The sequence below is a fragment of the Limanda limanda genome, chromosome 11 (genome assembly GCF_963576545.1).
Source record: "Limanda limanda chromosome 11, fLimLim1.1, whole genome shotgun sequence".
Classification (NCBI taxonomy): Eukaryota; Metazoa; Chordata; class Actinopteri; order Pleuronectiformes; family Pleuronectidae; genus Limanda; species Limanda limanda.
The window spans coordinates 6,899,724-6,919,463 of NC_083646.1; the positions used below are offsets into that span (position 1 = coordinate 6,899,724).

The 19,740-nt window shown below is 44.5% G+C and overlaps 1 protein-coding gene across 1 annotated transcript; it reads right to left on the reverse strand.

The window, feature by feature from the left end:
- Positions 1–1,359: 1,359 nt before the first annotated feature.
- ago1 (argonaute RISC component 1) lies at positions 1,360–17,552 on the reverse strand. The gene is made up of 19 exons (XM_061081051.1): positions 17,528–17,552; positions 13,733–13,919; positions 11,228–11,348; positions 10,290–10,471; positions 9,458–9,594; positions 9,020–9,154; positions 8,704–8,791; positions 8,361–8,508; positions 8,095–8,214; positions 7,878–8,000; positions 7,633–7,766; positions 7,207–7,391; positions 6,857–7,016; positions 6,348–6,438; positions 3,958–4,152; positions 3,724–3,858; positions 3,529–3,630; positions 3,198–3,397; positions 1,360–2,911 (listed from the first exon to the last, which is right to left on the reverse strand). The coding sequence occupies exons 1-19, from the start codon at positions 17,550–17,552 to the stop codon at positions 2,803–2,805; spliced, it is 2,577 nt and encodes an 858-aa protein (XP_060937034.1). The 3' UTR covers positions 1,360–2,802.
- Between the last annotated feature and the right edge of the window lie 2,188 nt (positions 17,553–19,740).

Here is a 19,740-nt window from a genome sequence, read left to right on the forward strand (position 1 = left end):
ATTGTATCTTTGGAGCTGGTACCAGTGGATCTTTGTCAATCTGCCTCATAGAAAAGGCTAGTTTTTGAGGGTTAGGGGAAATAATGAAAGTAACACATGTAGAGAGGGTCCGTAAAGGCACAATAAACATCCTAGAATGGTTATCTGGTCAAGAAGTAAAAAGTTAATGTTAAAAGAGGAAAAAAACACACAGCAGTAATAAAAAACAAATTTATTTTCTTTAAAAAATAACCCTCCCCAACAGAGTTCCCATACTATCACATACAGAGCCAAAATAATATGCTTCTGCATCATTTCATTCAAATCTACTGGGAAGTGCTATGACAAGAACTGTTGTTGATCAGTGGCTTCAATATTGCTTCGTCAGACAGTGAGGCTGTGTGGAGGACGTGGACTCTCCTGTGTCCACATGATGCAATTCCAGGGCGACTTCCATTTGGTCTCCCCCTTTGCAAGGTGCTTTGTGGCTTCAGTGACTGAAGAACTGCATCTGGGATCAGACTGAATTATTTTTTTTATCTTTTTTTAAGCACAGAATGAGGGGAACACTGACCCCGACTGTGAAAGGCCCGGCAACTGGTGAGCCAAAACACAGGACAGGTTACTATTATATATTTATATATACAAATCACCTTGGACACAATGAAGGATCAGTACAAAGGCATTTTGATTATTTAAGTTCATAAACATGTTTTAAAAATCAAACTCATCTGATCTCTTATCTTTTGATCCCTTTCAGCTCAAAGGGGCTCCGACCATCAGACAAGATTTGAGGCGCTTAAAGGGCAACTGAGGTGGAATTCTGAGACCGTCTCCACAGTGCCCTCTTGAGGATACACTCTGACACTAGTCACAATATTCATAATATTCATAATATTCATAATCATAATAACGAACGAAAAACCAGTCTTTATAACCGTTACTCAATCGAGGCAGAACGACTGACAGGCAGTGGTGAGCACGAGGCTCCTACCTCTAAGAAAACCAAAATAAGGTGGCTCAGAATATCCAGTCAGAGAATAATTACATGCATTATTTTTTTTTTTCATTAATCCAGAAAGTGACGAGATGTAGAGGCAGGGCGTATTAAGAAGAATTCATAGTTGCCCGCCCTGTCCAATTTAGCAATCCCATATCTGTGTCGCCCATGCACACAGAGCACCAACGTGGGGGGGGGGATTGGCGGACACGAGCTAAGGGATTTGGGCGGGGGGGGGGGGAGGCTGCAGGTTCAAAGGGAAAGTTAATAGACGAGGTGACAATGGAAAAGGTGACAAGTGACAGTTTGGCTTTGGAGGGAAATAAAAGGGGGACAAGTGCATTTGAAGAGGTTGGTCTCTACATGCTGAGAGAGAGAGACTGAGAGGGAGAGAGGGCAGGGGGGGGGCAGGGGGTGTGCTTCTGCTATCCAGGCTGTGAGTTGTAACTGCCTGCAGAGGAAAAGAGCTTTGTATATAAAAATGGGATGCTGTGTACAGGTAAGCGGAGATGTGCGTGGGTGGAAGCCGGCGTCATCTCCACCGATCCGAGGAGGAATGTGCAGAACGATCGGAGACAAGGTCAATCGCTGAATGAGAGTTCAGCTCTGCAGCACTTAAGTGATCGTAGACTTCACACTGAATTTGCCTGTATTCAAATCTACAGAGAAGTGTTGCCTATTGCCTTAGTTAGTTACCCATTGGTATGGAAAGCTGTGCGAGTGTGAAAACTTCAACGTAGTGTGTGTGTGTGTGGAGCCTCAGTAGAGACAAGTCTCACTATTTGGAAGTAAAAAAACAAAACAATAAGGAAATAAAAAGTGCCTCGTATATCCTAAAAGACAGAAATAAAAGATCTTCCTGTTTAAGTGCCCCTTTTCCATTGGTTGGCATCACTTTTGGCTGGTTACTAATGCTGGTTTAGGTGCATGGGGTGCAAGTATATTTGATACACTCTATGCAAATGGTCCCTCTACTGTTATGCTAAGGTTTGCCGCTAAAGGCTAAATCTCTACGGGACTGGCTAACCAGCACAGAGTGCACGGCAGGAACTTTCCTCCCGTGTCTACGATATGCTACACCTGCTCTTTCTGCCTCTGCTAATGTGAAGACCAGCGGGCTAGCCTCACATGTGCTAACAAACTCTGACGTGCAGGACCGGTGGCACCTACATGCTAACACTAAGTGCTAATGTGCCATACCTCCTCAAGGCAGATTTAAAAAATAACATTATTCATAAAACATAAGAATAACATGAATGTAGTTCATGGAAACGTTAAAATGATACATGGAAGTGTGCGTGCCCAGTCCCACCCCTCTGGAGGATCCCAGTACTCAGGGGCTGGGAACACTGGTATCCGGCGCTCGGATGGGTAAAGAGGCAGCGTTGTGGTGGCAGTTTAAAAAGTGTTTGGGATTTTCTTTCTTTTTATCGCCTATTTTCCCCCCCCATCCGTATTGCATACTTATATACAAAGGACTGTGAAGGTAGCGATGCAATACAATGACATAATTATAACCACGTTTTAAAAATTCAACATAAAAAGAGCAATAGAGTCCTGGAGAAGTAAAAAGAACAAAATAACAATAATAATATTCATAACCTTTTGAGTGCGTGAGGGCTGCTGAGTCTGCCTGTGTTCTACAGGTGAAGGGCTTTACGTTTCTTGGATTTGGGGGATTGACTGGCAGGTCTGTGGAGTGTGTGTGTGTGTAGTGGGCAGTCATTGGGAATAAGGGATGGGGATGAGGTGGTGGTGGGCCGTCTGCCCACTCAGGTAGAAATGAGGTGGGAGGGGTTGATGGTTGTGATGGTGGGTGAAGCTCAGGCAAAGTACATGGTCCTCAGGGTGTCGTGGTGGATCTGAACAGCCTTGGCCAGCGCCTGGGGGTCCCGACCGTTACTCTGACCGGACACGTGGCTGCCCTCGCCACTGCAGAGACCACAAGGGAAGAAAATGCAGAGCAAAAGATCAGCTACTCTTCACGTGAGAATATAGAAATAAAGTCACAGATAACACATGGTTCAAACCTCAACTTCATAAACAGGCAATGTTGTAGAATTAATTTACTTTTGTTAAATATATTTGTGATAAAAAGAACAAATAGGATGAAAAGGATCCAAGTCCTGTGGGTTGTAAGAATTCAGGGGACCACATATGGGAACCACAGTCTCTCAAAGTGAGAGAAAGCCTTTACATCGTTCTCACCCACACTAACCTGTCATGTTCTTTGTCCACCAGGTGGTAGCGGGCACGGAAGGCCACAAGACGAGCATAGTAGGCTGGAGCAGGGATGGACACTGAGCGGGTACAACGCACATATGTGTGGCACAACTGGTAGGTTAGAATCTGCAACTCGTCAGCCGTGAAACGATTGTCGTCCCAGAGGACGTAGTAATGAGACGGCCGGCTGGTTCCCTAGAGACAGACGGAGAAGGGACATGATGTGAGGTATTTGGAGACATGGGAATTCTTCTTATTGTCTATTCTGTGAATTCGAAAAAATGCAATTACCCACGAGCAGGGAAGCATTTTGTTTCTGTTATTACCTGTATGCCTGCATGGCTGCACAGGTAGAAGTCAAACTCAAAGGGATGAGTGATGCTGGTGTCCACTGTCGTCCCTGCAGGAATGTTCCCACTCTTCCCAATCTATCAAAAGAAGAGGCAGGGTTACAATTATCAATCGAAAGAAAACACGATTTGTTTTACGAGTACAATTTGTGTAAAGGATGAAACGCTCACTCTTTCAGACTTGTCAGCACAGAAGAGTCGTGTGTGGTGGCGTTTCTGCACCACGATGTAGGTTATGCCTGGCTGATAGTCTTTCTCCAGCTTGATGCAGGCGTCTCTGATGGCCAGGAGCTCATAATGAAGAATCTACACAAGATAATTCTTTATTAGCACTTATGACGAGTTTTTATATAGCATCTATCACTAAATGAAAGAATAAAAAGGATAAAAAAACACCACATATACCTGTGGCAGCTGTCCCTCAGGAACGCCATCCCTGTAGAAGATGATCCTGGTGGGCTTGAAGCGAGTCGACTTGTAGAACTGAATTAGAAGCTCTTTCACCATGTAAGACAAGTCTTCAATGATCTCCTGCCTGGGTCTCTGGACTCGCACTGTGGCACAGTATCTGCTGGGATGAGCATCCATACTGCCTACCACCTGGGAGAGAGAGGAAAGAGGCATAGTCAGGATCAGTGATTTGATTCCTACTGGGAACATAAAGGGAAATATTTGTGCCACTGGACACAATAAGTTGGTATTTTCTCCAAATAAACCAACAGGCTCTGTCCAGGAGAAACAACAAAATAGGCTGCTGAGAAGAAGAATATACAAAATTAATATACTTTGATCGGGTGTGGATTAACATCATTTTAACTGGAAAGCTCTCACTGTACTCTCAGTTTTACCATTTGTTTTTCCTAATATGTATTATTTTTGTATGTGAGCTTCCCCTAGAGGCTGCAAGCAGAAAGTGTGGCAGGCTCAGCATCAACCTTTTCTATTTCTTCCTTCAAATCTCTCCTCTGTAATCATCACTTTTCACCAGTTTTCTCCTCAGTCACGAGGATCGAGACGAACCCGCTCTCCTCCGCCGGTTCCTCTCGACGCGTGACTCAAGCGTTTGTCATAATTGCTAGGCAACAACACAGCCAACCACAGCTGAGCTGAGGTCAAGGGCAGACGGGGGTTGACGTCATTTCCTTTTTGAACACGAGTCAGTGATGAGCTCAGCAGCATCTCGTTACTTTTTGCTTTTGTTCAGCCTCAGTTATTGTGGACGAAAATAAAAATGAATACAGACGTTTCTAATGATTCAGACTTTCAAAGCACGACGTCGGTGGGGCCTTGAGCACAAATAGAATTAATCAGAAAAGGTGTGAGTCGGTGTTTTGAAATGTTGATCATGGAAAACATTTCAACAGCTCTACAATATAACATATCTGTTTTGTTATGAACAGCCTGTAATACCTTTTAAACCAGTAAATTAGGGCTACATATAATGATTGTTTAATGAAAATCTCAAAATGTATCCCAGTGCCCAAGGTGATGAATTCAGTAAAAATCCATACGACTGTTTGTCCATTTCTAACTTACATTCATGTTAACAGTCAAACTAAAAACAGGCTATAAATAATATGTGAGCTAAATGTCATGAGAGATTAAAGATGATAAAGCTCTTCTCTTTCAAACACGTCATTTATTGCTTTATAGGATTCTTCTTTACCAGCGCTACCCGGTGCCACTGTTGCCAAGCAACCTCAACCAACCATGTGTGTTTGTTTTCCTACGACATCCTGAGGTCATTTACATAATTTACATGTCCTTGATGGAGTTTTTTTTAAATGGCTATGAAAGAAGTGTTGAATCCAGCCACACTTTACTATACTTTTCAATGGTACACTTCTGAACAGGTGCAACAAGTCTTTTATGGCTTTGAAATGGGTTGAAAAAGAGCCACCATGGTTCAAATCCATTGATCATGAAGGCAACTGTTCACCAGATTTAGTGTGTGTATAGAGATTTGTAGTCATCTGTGAGATGCAAAAGCTGTGGACAGAACGTGCCTGATATTCATGTTGATCAATTCTGCGATGCAAATCAATGCATTACTTTGACTTGCTGGTTGATCTGAGTGGCAGACAAACGCATTAAGGTGCTTGTGTTAAAGAAAAAAAAAAGGTTTCAACAAGTTCAATTTAAGATTTGTTTAAAGGCCATAATAAATTCAATTTATGACCTGTGTCATCTACGACCCTTCCGGGAATCAGAGTCCCAGAATTACAGAAACACTTCCCGTAATTGATGATAAGGTAATAAGGTAGATACCCATTTGGTAAGCACGGTGGAACTAGCGTTAAATTAATGTTAAAAAACTAAAAAATTAAGTTCTCGGCATGTCACATTTTCATATATTTAAGTCTTTTTAGGCCTAAAATTCCAATAATTACATTTTTTCAGTGGAGCAAGCTGTACTTTCATAAGCCGGGACGTTTTGGGGGGTAAAAAACGTTTCCTGGAACTTAAGGTGTGTCTGTCCATTTAGACCAAATCTGGATTATCTGGCTCCAGTAACTGTGATAAACAGCAAACCCAAATCCACTTTGTAAAACATTTCTTCAGCGTCAAATCTGTTGTACGTCTAAAAATAAGTAGGAATCATGAGAAATGCCCTTCAGAAGTTACCAGAACAAAAACACTTCACTACACCCACCCAAGCTGTGAACATGCAAACCCACATTTGACGAATGGCCTTGGTCTGTGTAACGCACGATAATTCATTCCCCTCCTTTTCCTGAGATTGTGTTCAAGGTCAACTGGTGCAGTTAAATGAAGGCGTTATTTCTGAGACTCACAGCAGTAATGGAGGGCTTCTTGCCATCTCCAGCCGGGGGGTGCGTGACGTCCGCTCCCAGGAAGATAACCGGCTGCTGGAACACTGCTGACCTGTGAGTGCAAATGGAGGAGGAGGATGCAATTTACACTTGCTCATAAAGACAGTGCAGGGTTGTTATAATGTCATTACAGGCCGAGAGCTGAGACAGGGTCACTTAAGTTCATCCAGGGGAACATTGAGAGCTTTCACTTGAATTCTAAGGGGAAGTTGTTGTTCATGGACACCGATTATAGACAGTTTCACCAACTTAAGTGTTATTTGCAAGAGCCACTTAAAAATTACCTGTATAAGATAAAGGGTGTAACATATATGGATACTTTGACTTCAGGGGAGGAGTGACGTTGTCCTGCTCCATAGTCAGTCTATGGTCAAACAACTGTTGTGTGTGTGACTGTTGTGTTATCAAGACTATCCCAGTTGTTCTCCTGCTGAATAAATTAATTCAAAAGCAGCCGAACAGTATCTCACCGTTGATGAGGCACCAGGATGTTGTTGATGCCTCCCAGCTTCACGTTGATCTTGAGGCAGAGGTTGGAGAGGGTCTGAGGGGACGTCTTCACCACGTTCTTCACCTGGACACACTGTGTGGCCATGCCGAGGAGGGTGTCTCCCACACGCTTCACCTCCGCTAGAAACAACAGTTTGGAAACGTGATGAGAAAATCAATGATGCTAAAGAGCAGAGGAAGCATTCAGTGAAGTCAGCTTTCTGATTATCTGTCTTCCTGGTTCCTCATGTGTATCTTTGATAAGTATTATAGTCAGTTTCTTATTTAATTATCTAATTATTTGTATTGAATATCAAATAACATAGAATACCATAGACAGGAGTTTTTCCCGGCAGGATGACGATGATGAGCTGCAGTCCAGAGTAGGTGTTCTTCAGGTGTCGGAACATGGGCTCCACACTGTCGGCTCCCTGGGCGTATTTACAGAAGCATGGCTGACCTTGGATTGGCATCCCGGCATCTTTAGAGATCTTACGCAGCTGGTCTGTGAAGTTCCTGGGAGGAGACCAGAGTAGATTAATGAGCTATGTAAGCTAAAGCTAGGACACTCAAAACTGTTATTGGAACAGAATGTACTTTTTAAAGAAAGAAGGAAACTTAATTTGCAGAGTTAACAGTTAAATTAAATGGGGAATTAATTTACTATGATCAAATACAAGTCAGTCAAAAGACATTTTAGGAAATTGGGTTTAATTCCCCTTCACAGAATGAAATCTCACTGCTCATTAGTCCTTACTTGAGCACCTCCTCTCTGCACTGTTTCTGGGGGGCAAAGCAGGCGATCGCCCAAACTTTGATCTCGATGCCGTTGTAAAACTGCTTCCCTCTCATGTCCCACACTCCCTGGTTGGGGGTAGCTATGGCACGATTCTGTGCAGAGAAGAGAATTCAGGTCAGAGCTACAGCAAACACACTTTTGAGTGATTTCTTTTAACTCACAAATTGATCTTTTAAGCTGATAAATTGTTTTTTGTTTTTTACCCGTCCTCCATACTGCAGGATAGGGGCCGGCAGCACTCTGCCCGTCACTTCAGCCATCTCATCTTTCACCTTGATCCCAAACTCCTGGATGTACGGGTCCAGGTTGAAGTTGGCATTCTTCATCTGTGGACAGAGAAGGTCATCGTTCATATGTCGCTGCTTTTTGTGACTTAGACACTAAAAAATGACTCGGCTCAATTATTTCTGAACAACTCACCAGCCGGCTGATCTCCTCTTGTCTGTCGGGCGCAGAGCGAGCTGTGGCTTTGATCATAGTGGAGGTCTGGTTATCCGTCAGCTTCTTGATGCATCGCTGACCTGCTACAATGTTACAAACCTGGAACACGTAAATCTCAATTCATTAGGGTGAAGTCACTGGTGATTCACATGCACTAATGCTGCTACTAATGATAACATATGAACACAAGATGGTGGGTTAAGTGTTTAAACAGTAGAAATTGAATCATCCTTGGACTTCCTCACCTCCAGGGGCAGGTAGGTGTGCTTCTGCTCCTGGCCCACCTGCAGACAGGGCAGGTGGGGGTACTTGAGCTGCAGATTGTACTTCTGCTTGAAGTACTGGGCCACTGTACATTCTACGGTCTGCCCATTTTCGAGCTGGAGGGGAAACCTGTCAAAAAGAAAGACAAACATAAATTATTATACATCCAAAAGAAAAGGACACAACTCTTCAGACTCCAAAACTAATGTATTAAAGATGTCTATTCAGGACATGTACGTCAGTCCAGCATGTGGTTTTTGTATTAGCAGACGAATCTGCCAGATTACTGTAATAAACTGAATTTACTGCCGTCTGTTGACTTACGTCTGATGGCTGGCAGGACGTCGGGTGACATTGCAGACGCGATATTTTCTCTTCATTTGGCCGCAGTGTGTCACCTCCACCTTCAAGCCTGCCAACACCAAGCCGGGTACACAAGAATTAACTCATAGTGACAAAGGAAGCAAATGAAATTGTTAGAAGAAAAGGAATCATCACACTCACAAAGTAAAAAATCAAAATGCAAATATAATGTTTAACAAACAAGATATGGGGAGGTGTTTTGAAATGCCAGGAGTAAAGTAAGCAAATATGATTTGATTAGCGACATCTGGGAGTTTTATACTCTCCAGCAATGCACCTTTAATCTCCTTTGTGAACCGAACCCTCTGTGAGTCCGTGAGAGTCTTCGGCTGCTCGTCGATGTTGCGAATGTCCAAAACCTCACACATGAACTCAATTACAGGCTGGGCTTTGTAGAAGGCCGTGGCGGACACTAGAGGGAGACAGAGAACATATAAGTTCAGGGAAAAGGAGAAACCTGACAGAAGGTGCATGGATGTCCACACCTTTAACCGGGATTGTCCTAAAACTTCAATGCATATGGAGTCTAATGTTACGAGCAGCTATGAGAAAGGAGACCAAGAGACATTTCACATCTGCTTTGTGTAAAATTTGACTTTTCAGCATTTCTGTACCACAGTTCCTGCCTAGTCATGCAATGTCAGGAAACAATCCCACACTGAGATCACTGAGTGACCTCACACACTCTCTGGTGAGCTTGTCCTTAGTGACTCACCATCAATGTTGAGCATCATCTTCCACATGGCGGGGCGCACAGATTGGTGGAAGCCAAACCAGACTTCCCTCCCCCCACCCAGTGGGTGGTAGTATCCTTCAGGTGGGGAGAAAAATGAGCGGCCCACTGGAGTGTACCTAATTAGAGGAGGTAGAGGGGAGAAGATGAAATTAATGAACGCGGAGGGTGACTTCACTGAATTAATACATTGACTTCAGAGTGACTTCATGTTGAGTAAAGCTTATGTCTCATGTAGGAGGTATCAGGATAAGTCATCACCTGGTAACCATTTAAAAAACAAGAAAACCTGAATGGAAAATACTCAAACTTGACTTAAGGACAGAGCTTTCTCGATCAAATGTGTTCGGGTAAACATCTGTGAATTTCTGTTTTTCCTATTGGACCATTTTCAGGTCAAGTCCTGGAGCCAGTTATCATTATTACCCTGCCCAGCATTGTTCAGAGGACACTCATGTCTCAGCTAACAAGCATCTTTTGTTTGGTGACTCTGACCCCTGGAGCTAAGAAGTCTGATGCAAGTGAATGTAACAATCCTGTAACAAACCTGAGTCAGCTGATTGGTCACCAATTCTCAAAAATTTGATTATTCCAGTCAATGGTCTAAATGTGTTTATTTAGCACTTTTCTAGGCTTGATGACCACTCAGGTTTTTGCCATACACACACATTCATACAGTGCATCCATCTATACAGTTTTTTCTATAAGGGGCAATTTGGGGTTCAGTATCTTGCCCCAGTCCTTTTAAGACATGCATCCATTCAGTGTAAGTATGTTTTCCACAGGTGTGGGTACAACAGTAGGTTTCCTTTACCTCATAGAGGCCAGGTGGCGCATGGCCACGTCCAGGGCTTGAACTGAGTCGAGGGGGACCTGCAGGCGGCCACTGACCAGAGTCTCCTGCAGCAGGCGCCATGAAACCTTGGCCAGCCAACGGATGGACACCTTGAAGATTCGGTCCTTACCCTCACCTGGGATGGTCACCTCAAAATCCACCTGGAGAGACGGAGGACAGAAACAGAGAGAAGCGATGAGGAACAACAACTGCAGGAGGAGAACAGTAACGTCGATAGAATAAAAAACATCTGGCTGTGTGGTTTAATTGCTTTTTACAAGAAGGAAGTTTTTAGCCTGGTTACCTGTTCCTGACATTTCAACAACACATAAGCCAGCCTGATTTTTACCTCCACACCTATTTGAGTTGCAATATATGACTGTATGTACTGTAATGTCATGCTACGGTTCATGGTACAAAGACTAGTGTGTAAAAAAAAAACAAGTTGCCGTTTTAAAGTGGACAATGTGCCTTCTTATATCTTCTCAAAGTCTTGTCATTTCCAGTATTTATGCTAACCTGAGCTAATTGGCTTCTGTCTGTGACACAATTACAAGACGGATATTAAGGTTGCATAGATCTTCCTGATTTAATCTCTGCACGACAGCAAATAAATGTATTCCCATAAGTATACATCTTTAAAATATATAATTAAGATAAGATCGATCTTGTTTTATTCGTCTTAAACCTTAAAACTAAAAGTCTCACACTAGAGAGTACGTTTACTCTTTAAACGGTCGACATGCAGTTAATGGAAAACAGTAAATTGTGCATGCTATTCACTCCCTCCACAAGAGAAACTCTAATTCTTCCAAACAGGGCATGGGAGAGAATGTATTGATCCCTGAGGGGAGATTTGTTGGTGCTTATTGTCTGGTTGTGTAACAGCGTTCAATGAATCCCCTGCAAACCCTCACCTTCTCACTCCCGATTGGAAGTGGTAGCACCGTGTAGATGTTCTTCTTGCCGTCATACACCGGCTTCCTGTCGCCAAAGAGCTGGGGCTTGAAGTGTTGCACCATGTACTCAACCACCTCCCTGTAGGGGGAAAAACACATCAACACAATACTCTGTCAATGAAGCCCATTGCCTGATCAAGATGCTCTATTGTGATCGGATGAGAGGGGGGACGTTCTTCAGATGACGGGATATTGATCGAGGAGGATACAGCTGGTGGGTGCAATATTTCATGGTCATGGGGGGAAGGCAAGGACAAAGGGAGAGAGGGTGTGGGTGGCGGGCCACCTTTCAGCGCACGGTGCCTTGGCCTTCATACGAGTTTGGGGGATGAGGAGTCCTCTGAAAAGGGAAAGGTCAAAGGGCTCGACCTTTGCATGCCTTCTTGGACCCTTTGTCCAAAACATTAAAGCTAAAAGAGAGTGAAGCTCAAAGACCCTCTCTGAATGTGTTAGAGAATATGGCTCCAACACATGCAAATTTCAGAGATTCTTCTTTCAAATTTCAAGTTGTCTGAGGCCTGTGTGTTAGCAAATACAAATATTACGGCTGTGCTTCATTTGTTTCTGTTCACAAACTTGGCAATTAGTAAGAGAGTGAAGCTCAAGGACTCTGCCCGAGGGAACTCCGGACAATCACTGCTGAGATCGGCAAGGCTTTCGACAACAGATTGTTTGAGGACACAAGTAAAGGGTCAACGCTGTTTTAGCGGACAAAGATAAATTATGTTAAGTTGTTTCTTTCAGAGTTTGGGTAATTAATTTCACTTGAGGAAACACGCAAAAAGAGATTCAACGTCTCATTTATTAAAACTGCCTTCGTCTGAATGAACTCTTCAACAGTCATGGCCACAGCAAGTTCTCATAACATCTGGCTTCAAATACCCAGATGCTACTGAAGCAGGTGTACCTTTGTAATAAAAGTCTATCAAGGTTATCTATATTAAAAGACAGATTTCTCTCCATTCCATCCTGACTTTCTCGAGCTTAAAATGATCATAAGAGATGATCCACTAGCCCCCGTTCGAAAAGCCACAAAGACAATCACAACAAGACACTGCAACTTCTGTTCAGAATCAAGAGCAGATAAAGATGAGTAAAGATGACAGTCATGACTTTGAGAAAAGATGAGATCTCCTCAATCAAATATGATGAAACATCCACTTTGTGGCCTGTCGCCCCTTTTCCTTCACAGGCAGACAAGACAGTCTCTCTTTGTGGTTTTAAGAGGAATAGGCTTTCTGGAGAGCCGTGACCAAAGCCATCAAAGCAGACAGAACACCCCCCCCCCCCCTCTGAATGTTTTAATATATGTTTATGTGCAGTTTGTTCGCTGGTTTACAGCAATAAATGTGACAGATCCTAATAGTGACAGCTCTTTTTTGTTTTAAGTTTGTAACAGCTGGGAAATTGAATTGTGCTGAATGTTGCGCCTCTGCAATCTGTGCTAAACTAAACAGAGTCACGAAGGCATTTCGGCATCTGTGTAAAAGGAAAGTTGTTGGACATTGTTGTGTTTGACATCGTGCCTCCAATTTCCTAACTTAAGCATGTTATCTCATCAAACATTTTCATATCGACTGATGATATGTCAGTGAAAGGCTTGTATTGGCTAACTAGTATGTCGTCGAGCTCTACTAAACATTACACACTGGGATGGCAGTGTGCTGGATTGTTTTGTTCAGTGTAAACAAGCATAGGTTGTATAATGATTGGTCCTCTTGGTGACAACATAGTGGGATATCTGTATAAAAGAGGCATGGGATTCACTTCTAACTCCACCATCTGCTCAGTCCAGTCATTTCAGTGCAGCTACTTCTGGAGGAGATGGATTCCTGCTGCTTAACATGATCTGAATATCATACGTACTTATTTTGCCTGATTCTGAACTGATTCATGGACTTGGTTTGATTTACACAGAAGATTAACCTTCCATATTGAGCCGTGTATATACTGTAACATGAAGACTGGAAGATACGACTTAAAATATGTGGAGCAAGTCAAAAGGTTCAGGCTATTTTCCTCTGATTTGAGCAAGTTACTTCTACTGACACTGCACCTCCCTACCTATGAGTAATAAATGAGTAAGACTCCTCTGTTTAAGAACTCCACTTTTTATTTCCCCAACATAAAACGTGGCAATCAACCCGTGAAAACAAATAAATAATTTCAAAGAATTACACAGTATTTAAATGTGTAATTGCTGAACTGTAGATGTTGATGAACGCTGTGGCTGCCGCCTCCTGAACGACTGACATCACAGTGACTCCAAGTGGCTGTTGGGCTTTTATTATCCAATCTCAAACAAAGCAGACATTTCAGTTGCTTGTTGACTTTTTTAAATTCATGCTTTGCTGCCACAAGGTAATAACAGCTTATGACAAATAGCAACTGACACACACTGATTTTCTTGTGGGACATCACAGACGGAAAACACAAGAAAAAGCCTGACTGTGACTTTCTTACCTGTTGACTCGTCGTGGGCACTTGTCGGGCTTAATGTCCACCTCATAGTGGTGGACATCCATCTTTGGGATCTCAACCTCAAAATAGTTGGCCAGCAGCTTGATGGGCTTGCCCACGGTGCCCATGCCTGGCCGGCGAGGGGCATGGAACACCTGCTGCAGGGGTGGGGGGAAGTCCCCCATGGGCTCTGGACAGCCAGAGGAAGGGGAGCCATGGGCAAGGACAGGTAGAAGAGGGGAGGAGGTTCAAAACAATGGCGACAGGAATGAGGAAAATGAAAGTGGGTGTGCACGAAGGCAACCGCAAGTGCAGAGGCAGAGAGGGCAAAGCAAGCACACAGGAAATAACGAGCGGTTGAGCATGAGAGGGCAAAGGAGGTGGATGTGAACATCAGGGGCAGGAAAAAACGATTACAGGAAATGTGGGCGGAAGTCAGGAAGGAAGTGTGGGCCAGGAGGACATGACAGGTGGACACGGGAGTAAGTGGCAGGAGCAGACGGAACACGGAGAGGAAAGATTGGAAAGTGTGAGGAGAGGGGGAGAGGAGGGTGTAAAGGGAGAGAGAGGTGTTGAAGTGAAATAAGGGGTGATGGAGGACAAGATTGACAAAGCAAAACGGAGGAAGAATGAGCAGATTAGGTCAAACGAGGATGGACAAGGGGTGGGAGGGGTGGGAGGGAAGATAAAGAATACATTAGAAAAATGCTTCTTTGCATATCATTAACAGATATTCATTCATAGAAAATCTACACAAAGTGATCAAAAGATAAGTTCATTCCACGAAAATCATGGTTATCATTAATCATTTTATTAATTTAACAAGCAAAATGACAAATATTGGCTTATCCCAGTATTGACTAAACGTGGATATCCTAAATTTAAGATCTTTGGGTTTTGAACTGTTAATATGACAAACACAATATGCTGAGGGAATCATGACAACTTCATTTCAATAACTTTTTCCCTCCACATTCTATAAACAAATTGACCATCGGTGTCTTTAATGTCTCAAAAACAGGTGTGAGCCAGTTGGAGAGGGGGTCCTGGTCTGGGTGCTGGATGTGAGTCTAGCTGTGACTCCTGCCTGAGAGGGGCCCAGTGCCTTAACCTCGGGGTCCCCAGAGAACAGCCCTCCTCCTCCAGCACCACAACAAAGACCCCAGCTGCCCTGCTCCTCTGTCTCACACTCACACACACAAACATGGGTGTGTGACAGAGGGAGCGCCCTCGCCACGGCGAACACACACTGATACACACAAATACAGGGGGCCCCCCTCTGCATTCCCAGCCTCACCATGGAGACACCACGGCAACACCGTATTGTCATGGATATCAGGGGACCTGTGTGTGTGTGTGTGTGTGTGTGTGTGTGTGTGTGTGTGTGTGTGTGTGTGTGTAGGGCTGTTGCAGGAGACGGGAGGAGGCAGGGTGCCACTGTGGTCACGCTGAAGAGACCTTGTCCTTTTGGGTCCTACACTGAGCACGTTCCCACATCGTGCAAAAGCGCCTGGGTATCCCAACCTGGATTTGAAGTCCTGCTTTAAATAGCTGCTCTGGAAATCCTCGGGTCAAACACAGAACTCCATCACATAGATGCTAAACCTTCAGAAAGTGCCAAGCTGACAGGAAGAGAAACATAAGCGAGAAAATACAGAGTCTGTGTAGAATCACACATCCGAAGAACATATTAAAACTCAGACACCGGACATGTGTCTACCACATACTCCATGTGCAAGAAAGCCTGTATGTGTGTGAATATGTCCACGTATAGTGCGATGCGATGGTCGCACACTCACTCACACAATGACACACACTTCACGCTCGTGCCAGTGGAGGCAGATGGTGAGAAGCAGCGCCAGCGCTCTCACACAGACCGAGACAATAGCAGTGTTTCCAAGGCGGTAAGACTTAAATCAGAGCTTTGGTGAGGCATCACAACACCAACGACCACCACACTCACTGTTTACTGACTTTGCGATGATGTAACACGTAATAAGCCCAAATCTCACGGGAATGACTAAGTTAATATTTTATTTGGAGCATTATTTTTGTGTACTTTCTTGTTTTTTGGTTCTTAAGCAGCCAATTGGCAAAGTTACCTAATCCATGATACTTTTATAAGCTTTGCAGTACAACAAATATTGAATAATTTCCAAAAAGACAGTACAAGTACATTTTGACAGTAACAGCAAGTGTTGCTGATGCTTGAGGATGATAACTTCTGGGCTCAAAATGTATGAACACATTGAAAATCAAAGGAAATCCACCACACTAATTAAACCATTTACAATTTAAAAATACACAGCAGCAGTGGATATTTACTCTGTCCCTCATTAGGAGGTCACAACAGGTCAAGCACATGAAAGAGAAGGAAGAACCAATTATGCATCAATTGTTTCAGCCGGACCAGCTGGCTCTCTGTGTGATTGGCTGTTGACCATGATGAGCTAAACATGGCAATCAGATCAGTCCTGGAAAACAAGCTCATTGAATCATCACACTTTGAAGATTCAATGTGTGATGAATCTTCAAAGTGTGAACCTATTCAACTGGATTCAAGGTTCAATATCTGGAACAACATGTGTGACTTCAATCTGCAGATAAAGACAACCTGGACACATCCAGAGATCAGAACATCTGCATGCAACACATAAACCCTTCCAAAGATCATACGCTGCTTTATGAATGCCAAGGTCCACTATTGTCCCACGACAGGCTGGACTTCAGACCTGGGCATGAAGTCAGACTCTGCACAGACTGTTTTATTAAATGTGATAAATGATAACTGAATCTTAAACCTGCACAGAGGCTGCAGAGCTCACTTCAACTCAAACCTGAAACCCAGGGTTTGTGAAATCCAGCCGCAGATGTGAGCACACCTCAACTGATGCTTATTGCTGATTCCACATTAATAAATAATGCATCTGTCTCCTCGGTTGTCGGGGCCTGGATGCTCGTGTCCCCACTGTGCGTCTCTGGATTACAGATGTTTAATATCTGTCATAGATAGGCTGCAGCCCAGCAGCTGGAAGGAGGGTTAACCTCGTCCCTGGTGCCGGAGATTCCCACGACCTCCCTGCCCCCGGGAGGGACTCGGTCCAGGCTGGGGACACGGTCCAGGCTGGGGACTCGGTCCAGGCTGGGGACACGGTCCAGGCTGAGGACACGGTCCAGGCTGAGGACACGGTCCAGGCTGTGGACACGGTCCGGGTTGAGGACACGGTCCAGGCTGTGGACACGGTCCGGGCTGAGGACACGGTCCAGGGTGAGGACACGGTCCGGGCTGAGGACACGGTCCGGGCTAGGGACACGGTCCGGGCTGGAGACACGCTCCGGGCTGGGGACACGGTCCACGCTGGGGACACGGTCCAGGCTCAGGACGCGGTCCAGGCTGAGGACACGATCCAGGCTGAGGACACGGTCCGGGATGAGATAACGGTCCAGGCTGAGGACACGGTCCAGGCTCCGGACACGGTCCAGGCTCCGGACACGGTCCAGGCTGGGGACTCGGTCCGGGCTCAGAACACGGTCCAGCCTGGAGACTCGGTCCAGGCTGAGGACACGGTCCGGGCTGGGGACACGGTCCAGGCTGGGGACTCGGTCCGGGCTCCGGACACGGTCCAGACGGAGGACCGTGTCCGCCTCCATCTCCCCCCTCCCCGGCCCACGGGTGTCACCGAGCACCCTTGCACGTACCCCCACACCCCGATGCTAAGGCCGGGCTCCGGAGCCTCTAACCCCGCAGTCTCTACCTGCAGCCACCGGTTCATACTGGAGTATAAATCAGAAACCTACCATCGCCAGACGGTCCCGGCTCCATCCCATTAACTTAGCAGCGCGGGGTCCACAGCTAGCTAGTCCGGGGTGCAGTGGTCCAACCCGGCGGGCCCCTCTCTCCGGCTTGGGTATCAGACTTCCAGCCCCCTCCTCTCGGCGTGCGGTCGTCTCGCTCCTCGGTGTCCCCGGGTGTCCCCCCGCCCCCAGCTGCCCCTGCCGGAGCCCCCCGGACCCGCGGAGGAGTCGAGGCTAGCGGCGGTAGTGTGGTGCCCGGTGACCCCGGAGCTGGAGGGTGGATAGCGGCTTGTTCTTCTTCCTCCGCGGGGGGCAAGCGCTCCCTCCGCCCGCCGTGATTTGGCCGGTTTTTCCCCGCGACGTGGAGGCTCCGGGTCCGGGTGTTGTGCTCCTGCTGCTCCGCGTCCAGACGGAGACCCCACAAGAAAACACAGGCCAGCCCCCCCACACCCCCCAAAATCTGAAACTTCTTCTTTGTCATTAAAAAGAAGTGCCATGGAACTGTTGATGAACTTGCTGTCACACCCTAGAGGCGGAAGAGGGGAACTGCACTGCAGATATTTAAGGAGGCTGTGAAGCAGGAGTTTGTGTGAGGACAGGGTTCTGCTCCTTGGACCATACACACTGATGTGGATCTGTGATGATGATCTTTTTATGATGATTTTTGATGTTTATTTATTATTTATTTAATCAGGCAGTCACCTTAAGACTCAGTGTCAGTGATGGAGAAAGTACGGTGGCAGAGAGAGCTTAATGCACTGCAAATTAAGAAAACACACGCAAATATTGTTGTCTTCAAAGCATCCAGTCATGTCTTTACCACACAAATATTAACTCTGTCTGCACAACTCATTTATCCTGTGCGCACAAAATAAAAAATATCATCTTTTGGGACTTCTGAGGCTCCCAAAAGATTTTTGGGAGCCCCATCTTTTCAATGTACGGATAAAAGTGAGCTTAACGCACTGCAAATAGAAGAAACACTTGGAATTCATCAATATGACGACACATGCGCTGGAAAAAGTCATAACACATGCAAATACAGCTTGAACTGTACTTGAACAAAACTCGGATCTTCCATTTATTTATTGGCATGTGTGAAATTGTTGCTTTATGTAAAATACATATGTTCCCTTCTGCAGCAATTATAACATGTTAATTAAATGTAAAAACATGAACCTCAGTGATTCAGTGGCTTTTTTTCAAGATATAAATTGTGATGCTCTGGCATTTTTTTCTGTTCAACAAACTTCAACCACAAAGAAACTTCTCATGTTGAATTTACAAACATTCCTGTCTGTAAACACAAAGAATGACAATATGAAGTAGTGACAGAAGAAAAGTCTGAATGATGCAATAAAGACTCCAAAGATCATCAAACAATCAAGACAATAACACTTTTAAGGGATGAACAACAAATCATATTCTATTTATCAGACTTTGAGCAGAGGGAACCCTCTTTCAAATACAAGACCATAGAGGATCTCTGCTCATGTTTCACTTCTGTTCAGTTCAGCTTTTCCCCCACTAGTGAACCATCTTTCCAAACAATTGTCTATCTGTCTATCTCTCTCTCTCTCTATCTATCTATCTATCTATCTATCTATCTATCTATCTATCTATCTATCTATCTATCTATCTATCTATCTATCTATCTATCTATCTATCTATCTATCTATCTATCTATCTATCTATCTATCTATCTATCTATCTATCTATCTATCTATCTATCTATCTATCTATCTATCTATCTATCTATCTATCTATCTATCTATCTATCTATCTATCTATCTATCTATCTATCTATCTATCTATCTATCTATCTATCTGTCTATCTATCTATCTGTTTATCTGTTTGTATGTAAAATTATTTCAATAGTATATAAAAACAATTGAACACTTGTTGAAAAGCTGTAAAAATGACAGAATACAAAGTAGAGTTAGTCAGTTGAACAGAATAAACATTTCTAATGAATAGAGTTTGTATATTTTGAGAATAAAGTTTGTGTATCTTGATGTGTCACCAGAGTATTTATGGAACGTCACTTCTGAAATTATTTCCCAAGTGCGGAATGTCTGTTGCGCATGCGTCCACAGAGAACGGAGGTCTCGCCGCCATCTTGTCTGCAGCCGGGCCCCTCCCTCTTTTTGAAATCCGGTCCATCCACCTGATTTGGAGGTCTACGGTCACGTGGCAGGAAGTGGTCACCGCGTCA

Excerpts from the sequence above, each read along its gene's own strand:
- ago1 (XM_061081051.1), bottom strand. The coding sequence starts at position 17,552 with ATGGAGCCGGGACCGTCTGGCGATG. Across the intron at positions 7,017-7,206 it reads GGGAAAAACTCCTGTCTATG|CGGAGGTGAAGCGTGTGGGA; the intron begins GTATTCTATGTT and ends TGTTGTTTCTAG. Across the intron at positions 3,631-3,723 it reads GTGCTGACAAGTCTGAAAGA|ATTGGGAAGAGTGGGAACAT; the intron begins GTGAGCGTTTCA and ends TTCTTTTGATAG.